The sequence below is a fragment of the Xenopus laevis genome, chromosome 2S (assembly GCF_017654675.1).
Source record: "Xenopus laevis strain J_2021 chromosome 2S, Xenopus_laevis_v10.1, whole genome shotgun sequence".
Classification (NCBI taxonomy): Eukaryota; Metazoa; Chordata; class Amphibia; order Anura; family Pipidae; genus Xenopus; species Xenopus laevis.
The window spans coordinates 148,822,849-148,831,310 of NC_054374.1; the positions used below are offsets into that span (position 1 = coordinate 148,822,849).

The 8,462-nt window shown below is 44.0% G+C and overlaps 1 protein-coding gene across 4 annotated transcripts in view; it reads left to right on the plus strand.

The window, feature by feature from the left end:
• LOC108709967 (spermatogenesis-associated protein 13) overlaps positions 1 to 3,869 on the plus strand; it is a 51,037-nt gene extending 47,168 nt beyond the window's left edge. For all 4 annotated transcript variants that reach the window (XM_018250280.2, XM_018250281.2, XM_041584516.1 and 1 more), the window contains one exon: positions 1,044 to 3,869. In XM_018250280.2, coding sequence (XP_018105769.1) covers positions 1,044 to 1,225 — 182 coding nt within the window. In that variant the 3' untranslated portion in view covers positions 1,226 to 3,869. The remainder of the gene's footprint in view (positions 1 to 1,043) is intronic.
• Positions 3,870 to 8,462: the final 4,593 nt, after the last annotated feature.

An 8,462-nucleotide genomic window follows, 5' to 3' on the forward strand; every position in this document is an offset into this window, starting at 1 on the left:
ATAATAGCATAACTGGTAATCCCTCTTATCTACGAGGCAATAATGAATAATATATGGTGCTGGTTTTACTTTGGGCTAAAAATTATCGTTAACTTCAAAAATAGACGCCTAATTGGAGCTCTCTATAGATCTGCCTGAAAAGATAGGCTTTAGTCTCCTATCAGGTCTGGCAGATTCCTATCCTGCAGTGCAGTGGGCAGAGTGCTGCTTGCTCCCCTCCGCAGCCTGGGAAAGGAGGCAGCAGGAAGTGCAATGGATGGGCTGGGCTAGTAGGGGTTTTGCAGGAATTTTCAAAGAATGAGCCTAAATCAGAACTGTTTAAAGGAACAGTTCAGTGTAAAAACAAAAACTGGGTAAAAATAAAAAAGTTTCTAATATAGTCAGTTAGCCAAAAATTTAATGTATAAAGGCTGGAGTGACTGGATGTGTAACATAATAGCCAGAAAACTACTTCCTGCTTTGCAGCTCTCTAACTCTGAGTTAGTCAGTGTCAGGGACACATGGTACATAACTGTTCATTGAGTTTGCAAAGGATCCTCAGCATTCAGCTCAGATTCAAATGCAACAGTTATGACCCATGTGCCCCCCCCCCTCAAGTCACTGATTGGTTACTGCCTGGTAAACAATCAGTGGAAACCAAGGAAGCTGAAAAGCAGGAAATAGTGTTCTGCTATGTTAGACATCCAGTTATTCCAGCCTTTATACTACATTTTTGTCTAACTAAGTATATTAGAAACATTTTCTATTTAGCCAGTTTTTATTTTCATACTGAACAATTCATTTACAATAAACTCACTCTTGACTTGACTCTCTTCCAAGTCTACCCAAGTGTTTTTAGGCTTTCTTTCTCCCTTAACAATTATTGGGACATGATGTTTGTTTTGTATTTATTCTCAGCTACAAAATATATATATATATATATATATATATATATATATATATATATATATATATATATATATATATATATATATATATATATATATATATATATATCTATACACACACACACGTTAATCTTTTAACCATGTTTCTTCCCAAAGGGGTATCTTACAATGGAGTTCCAACTGTGCCCCCTCATCAGAACTTACACCCGATCCATCAGCGTCACATCACCGTGCCTACCAGCATTCCTCAGCAGCAGGTATTTGCACTTGCAGAACCCAAACGCAAGAATTCTCCTTTCTGGAGCACAATCACCAAGCTTGCTCCATTCAAGAAATAAGACTCTGCACTGGGAAGCCTCTAAAACAGAGTCCTTCTGCCCTCCAGGTGGCACTGTACTTGGTACTGGGTATTGGTCAGCAGCTGGCAGTGGACTGTAACCCTGATCTAAAAGGAGAACTCTTTTGTGGACAATTGAATTCTTCATCCAAGCACAAGTTCAGCATTTCAAGGTTAAATTCCCTGGAACGGAGAATGGAAATCGCCGAATTACACAAAAGAAAATGAAGGATCAAAAAAAAGAGAAAAACATGAAGAAACGCCAAAAAATGTGAAAAAACTTGACACAAAAGAGGGATTTATCGTGCCGTGTGTAATATAAGAATGTTTTGAACACAAATACTTCTAGTGACTATTTAATTTATTGCTATGGACTGGCTGAGCTTGGTTTAGGGGTGTTTTTGAAACTGTAAATACTGTTTTTATTCATTTGTAATGAAATTGGCAAGATTAGCTTGCCTGCGTTCTTTTCCATGGTACTGAATGGCATTTTTAACCTCAATGCCAAAACCTCACCGTCTTTCATGTCCTTAGTGAATGCAGCTTAAAAATTACACCGCCTGGTTTTATTTATAAAGACGGTTACTGAAAGGGAAGTAATCCTTGCCGCATAGTAAGTGTCTTCAAATAAATATGCAACATCGACCCTTGGCCACATTGCATAGTAAGCCTTCTGCTTCCAAACTGACGCAGGGTACATTGTATTGGGGTTTCTTTTCTTCCAGTTGCAAGATATTGGCTGGTTGCAAAGGTAGACTTCCCATCATCCCACTTGCTAGCTATACTGTATGCTGGGAATTGTAGATGTGCAGTAGCATCAGTAAAGGAGAAAGGTTTCCTGGGTGCCTTTTTTTTTTAAAGTCACAATTACGCCCTTATGCCAAGGGTGCTGGTCGAGTGTTTTGTTGTTGCGTTAACAACAAATCTTGTTTTCCTTTAAACAGGTATTTAAGGGAATAACTTTGTACACAGTGACCAGTAGAAGCTGCCATATTCCCTTGGATATGGTAAATAAAAGGGCAGTGGCGCCTGGGACTACTTTAGGTGTTTTAAGCACCACATTTTTGGAAGCCCAAAGCAGCACCCACTTAGAATTTAATGTGTATCACATGACAAGCACTCATGTTTGCCCTTGTCAGGCCTTAGTAGCATATGTACATCTTCCACTATATGTGTGTTTCCAGGCTACAATCACCTGGCAGTTGCTGACAGCAGTAATTGTTTGTTATGTCATTTATATTAAAGTTTATGGGGGTGACTTTCTAGTGGTGCCATGTTTTGAGGGTAGCAAAAAAGAACCAATTGTGCCACAAAACTAACAGAGTGCTCTATAATCAACTAGAACTCCACCACCATGTGACCATTAGGCAGGCAATATGGCAGCCCCTGGGGTTTAATGATAAAGATTAAAGGCTCTGCCTACTGCTGGAGGGCCCGAGGGTATATGCAGACCGTTCGGTTCCTGAATTAGGGTAAGGGCACACCTGGTGATTCGGGGAGATTTAGTCACCTGGCGAGTATTCGCCTCGTGTTTGGGGCGACTAATCTCCCCGAACGCCTTCCCTCTGTCTTGCACCAGCTATAATGAAAAGTCGCCTGCGGCATGGCACACGCGACGCTTCGTATTCCGAAGTCGCTCGAAGTTTCCTTGTGAGGCAACTTCGGAATACGAATCGCGACTAAATCTCCCCAAATCGCCCCGTGTGCCCTTACCCTAATGATTAAATTCAACAGAAACGTGCAGTCGGTTCAAGCCTTCTCCTTGGAGGTCCAATCTTTGTTTAAACTCCCCTTTAGCTCATGACAAGGTTATAGATACAGGAAACCATTGGTGTATCAGCCATTCATCAATAGTTTCAGATTATCTAGGGGAGCAAATACATTTTGCTCCTAAGTGGCCTTTTAGCTGGGCCTTCATGTGTATCTAGGGGAGCAAATTGCTATTCTGCCCAAATTTGAGAACTGGCCTTCAGACCTCAGCCATAACTCCCAAGATCTCCCCAGGAGGCAGCACTACAGTTTGGGAATCACTGCATTACAGGCTTCCATTAGCCTAGGCTTATAAATCCCTAGAATTTTGCTAATCTACGTCCGTTTGTTACAATGACCAAAAGCCTGGAATTTTCAGGTGATTCCTGTAGCTTTATGCTCAGACTCACCTCTCATCTTATCTCTCAACAAAAGGTTCATTTGCACAATATTCCCTTCACACTAGTGCCCTTTAGTCTTTTTTTTTTTAAATCTAAAAAGTGTCTGCATTCATAAAATCCTTTGTAAATTTGACAGCTGTTCCGTTGGAGAAAGTGTATGATGTATCTAAGACATGCTATTTATTTTGTGTACCTAACAATGTTCTCATGTTCACGCATGCCTATTTTTCATAATGAAAAAGACGTATTTTAATTTTGTTGTTGTTTCATGGGCAGAGAGAAGGACTTCGTAACCATCAATGCAAACGAGTGTTAGCGCTGGAATGTTTTTTGTTTCAGAGTTAATATGAAACTGTTTTTTGTTGGTTTTTTTTTTTAAATATTTTTAACGTTTGTATTTTCGGAGACTCTTTCATAAACAAAATGATTTCACTGTAACATTTCACGTGACATGAAATGTTCCAAGTGAAATTGTTCTTGAACATTTAAACCTGACCTCTTGTGTGTGTATGTGTGTGTTTTTGTTATACATATCGTACATGGGTTTACTAGGATCTGTTATCCAGAAAGCTTGCAATATGGGTCTTTCCAGATAAGCCTGTATGTAATCTGGAGCACAGCGCCTTAAAGGAGAACTAAAGCCTAACTAAAGAAGTAGCTAGAAATGTTGTACATTATGTTTTAGGCTTCTGTACCAGCCCAAGGCACCCGCAGCCCTTTAGCAGTAAAGATCTGTGTCTCCAAAGATGCCCCAGTAGCTCCCCATCTTCTTTTGTGCTGATTCACTGCACATGCTCTGTGCTGCTGTCACTTACTGAGCTTAGGGACCCACTCACAATATACAGTACACATAGAATAGAAATGGTGGGTGTCAGATATTGATTGTTAGATCCAATATATATTATAGGGGGCTCCATTTCCTAGCAGATGTATTAGAGCTCACTCAAATAACTGATTCCAGTACAAATAAAATATAACAATTCTGCATGTAGAGAGACATGATGTCTGTTGATTTTAATAACTTGAGCTCTAATACATCTTCTAGGCAAAAGGAGCCCCCCTATAAGATATATTGGGGGTGTCAATAATTGTCTGACACTTGACTCCTGCATGATGAGAGAATTCCTCTTTAACGTGTCATTGTCCTTAGCAAATTGGAGACCCCGTTAAAGGAGGGATCTAAAAGCTGAGGAGGAATTATTTGAGCATGAGGGTGGAACTTATACTACATTCATCACTTGCACTCACTGTGAAACCCTATTATAGGCAAATGCACCTGAGCATGAGCAGCAGGCTACAGACCTCCTAGAAATAGTCATATGAAAAAGTTTGGGAACCTCTCTTAATTCTTTGCAGTTGTGTTTATCATTGGCTGAGCTTTCAAAGTAGCAACTTCCTTTTAATATATAACATGCCTTATGGGAACTGTAGTATTTCAGCAATGACATAAAGTTTATTGGATTAACAGAAAATATGCAAAATGCATCATAACAAAATTAGTCAGGTGCATAAATTTGGGCACCCCAACAGAGATATTACATCAATACTTAGTTGAGCCTCCTTTTGCAAATGTAACAGCCTCTAGACGCCTCCTATAGCCTTTGATGAGTGTCTGGATTCTGGATGGCGGTATTTTTGACCATTCGTCCATACGAAATCTCTCCACTTCAGTTAAATTTGATGGCTGCTGAGCATGGACACCCTGCTTCAAATAATCCCATAGATTTTCGATGAAATTAAAGTCAGGGGACTGTGATGGCCATTCCAGAATATTGTACTTCTCCCTCTGCATTAATGCCTAAGTGTGTTTAGGGTCATTGTCTTGTTGGAATATCCAACCCCTGCGTAACTTCAACTTTGTGACTGATGGCTTCTTTCTCATCTCCCTGCCATACAGATGTTCTTTGTGCAAATTGCGCTAAATTGTAGAACGACGTGCAGATACACCATCTGCAGCAAGATGTTCTTGCAGGTCTTTGGAGATGATCTTTGGGTTGTCTGTAACCATTCTCACAATCGTCCGCATATGCCGCTCCTGTATTTTCTTGGCCCGTCAGATCTGTGTTTTACAGCAACTGTGCCTGTGGCCTTCCATTTCCTGATTACATTCCTTACAGTTGAAATTGACAGTTTAAACCTCTGAGATAGCTTTTTGTAGCCTTCCCCTAAACCATTGTAGCGCTATAGTAAACCGACTTGTGCTAGGGCCGTTTACTCTACTTTCCTTGGTGGGCTGAGACCACCGATGAGCTCTCTTTCTCAGGGGTAAGGCCTCGCAGTGGGGTGGAGGCAAGGGTGTAGTGTAACTGTAACCTGATGCGATAGCACAATGATGGGCGCCAGTAGTTCTTTATTGAACAAGAGCACAGAGATCATTTAGCACATTGATCCACAATGGAGTATAGAACATACACAGCAGCATAAAGGAAGCATATACTCACAGCACGTATAGGCTGAATCCCCACAGGCTAGGGAATATACAGCAGAGAGTAAGTTGACAGCATGTGATGGGTATTGCCCGGTTTTCAGGATATCTTCCAGTGGCAGACTAGGGGAACTCCTGACATCCCTATCTCAAAACTTGGTTCCCTACTCTGGGTCAGTAATACCCTGGGACACAGAGGTGAAAACGTTGGGATCTGCCCGTCCTGGCAGCACCCAGAACTCTTTTTCCTCCTCGGGGCCTATGATAGGAGGAGCAATGAAGCTGCGAGGCACTTCTGTAGGAGGGCCTGGACCATGCTCAGCTTCTGGAGTCTCCTCATATTCTTCCCATCCTGGAACTGGTCCTAAGGGATTGTCGTCCTTAGGCTTGGGAATAGCAACCAGCAAATTCTTTTCCCTTTCTAGGGATATCTTTCCCCACTCGTAGTGGTACAATTCAGCCACTTGAGTGCTCTCTCCTGGCACAGACCTTTTACTTTGACACCAAATCTGTGCAGGAACTTCCAGTATGGATTCATCAGCACTGTTCACACTGGATGACATCAACTTATCCAGCAAATCCTCATCATCCTCCAATATTGGAGGGTCTCGAATGGAGGGTGCTATGGGTGCAATCGGCCCCAATCGGTTGTATGAAAACTTTCTCCAGTCCACGTCATGACCTATGACTGGAATTGGAGTAGGAACAGCAAGGGCTGTATAGATGGTGACAGTCAAATCCCCACAAGGCTTCGAATCACCGAGCAACACTTTGCGGGATGAAGACTTTGGCTCAGAAGAATTAGACCTCACATGAGGAGCGGCGGCTCCTGAAACAACCATAGGAGTTTTGGAAACTGGAGATTCAACCAGCAGGTTCTCTGTTCCAGAATTAGAAGCATGCTGAAAGTATTCCTCCTCCGAGGATATAGAAACAGCGTCAGGCCTGCAGGCCGCATCAACTTCAGGTGCGTGCCACGCCCTTTCCAGACAGTCTTCTGGTAGCGGTTCTGGTGCAGGCACACAACAAATGGGGGCCCCTATAGCAGAAGGGGTACACACTTCTCCCCCTGGTGCATCCAACACGGTAGTAGACACAACCAAAGGTGTAGGCATCACGGCCGTCAAAACATCACACAAGCCCTCGGGCTTCAACAAAGGGGTAGTGGAGCACACATCTGCCGTCCAGCCGGACGGAGTGTTTTCACTGACCGCAGCCGCGGTCACATCTCCCTCAAGCGGAACCACTTCAGTTGGGGAGGCACAAGCTGAGGTGAGCGTAGACTCACTGGGTGACTCATCTAGTACGGGTACGGGTACAAAGGCCGGCTCTAGCGCGGGCTCTGGGACCTTCTCTGGGACAAGTTCTAGTGCGGGGGCCGCAGCCGCTGACACCCCCAGGGCCTCCTCTATCTCTTGGTAGACAAGAATAGTTTTGCCGCTCACCTTGTCCCGTATCTTCTCCACCAATGGAGGTTGATCAGCCCGGTTGAATGGTCCCATCCATAAGCGGGTCTCGCATTGCGAACACACGCCATCCGGGCCCTCCAAGGCGTTGGGCACTTCCATATCACACACGCCACAGGCCAGAATCATCATTCCCCTTTCGATTGGGGTAAAGGTACCCTGATACACATACTGCCGCTCGGGCTCCGCCCGGGTAGTATCACAGGGCAAAGGCTCCATAGTAGGCTCCGGAATCTCCGGTTCAATAGCAGGTTCAGCCGCAGGCTCAACAACCGGTTCGGCAATGCACTCAGCAATTGGTTTGTCCACACACCTATCTGACTCAGCCGAGTCTAACAGCATGGAAACCAAACTCAATATGGCAGCGGTACTATCCTCCAGGGTGGGACGTCACGCCATGGCTCGGGTAACACCCCCTTGGGATAATCTGGTACGCCCTTTTCTACTTTTTTGCGCGTTTCCCTTCTTAAACCATGCAGGGTAGGGCGTTGGCTCTGGAGGTTGCGCAACACAAAATTCCTTCACAGCAACTTTTCCTACACGAGGTGGTATAGGTGGCGGTGAAGGTGGTGGTGTCGTAGGGCAACTGTCCACCAATGATTCTGTTCCCAAGGCCAAACAAACAGGTTCCTTAGCTAGCAAAAAGTCATTAAAGTCTATGGCATCAGCAGCTAGGAATGGATTTAGCCCAGGGGTAGACATTTTAATTTCAGCATACTCTGAATCCTTGATACTACAGCCCTTGTTCTCTTCCCATAGGCTGGAGCTATAGTAAGATTCATCTATCATCGGATCCTCACACTCAGAAGTCAAATTAAGCAATGACAGAGGAGGGGGACTGCTCATAGGCTGGACAGACTTAGGCAGGCTCTGATACCGACATGGACACCCCTCTGCAGAGACTCCCATATGGTACACCTTGGAAGGCCAAGTATCACTGCTAGGTTCGGCAGGGACCCAATACAAGAGCCGGACAAACCCTTTCTCATCAGGCGGTTCTTGTGCAACATATTCAAAAGCATTAAATATGGGGTTGCCCCTTAAGGAATGATTCACAACATCTATAGGGCACCCCTCTGGGACATTATCCACTACAAACGTGTAGTCAGGATCCGCTCCCATTTCTAAGGACCAGTCCCACAAGGCAGCTTCAGAAAGGGGAGCCATTATGCTTTTGCTGTGACCGAAATGTGTGAG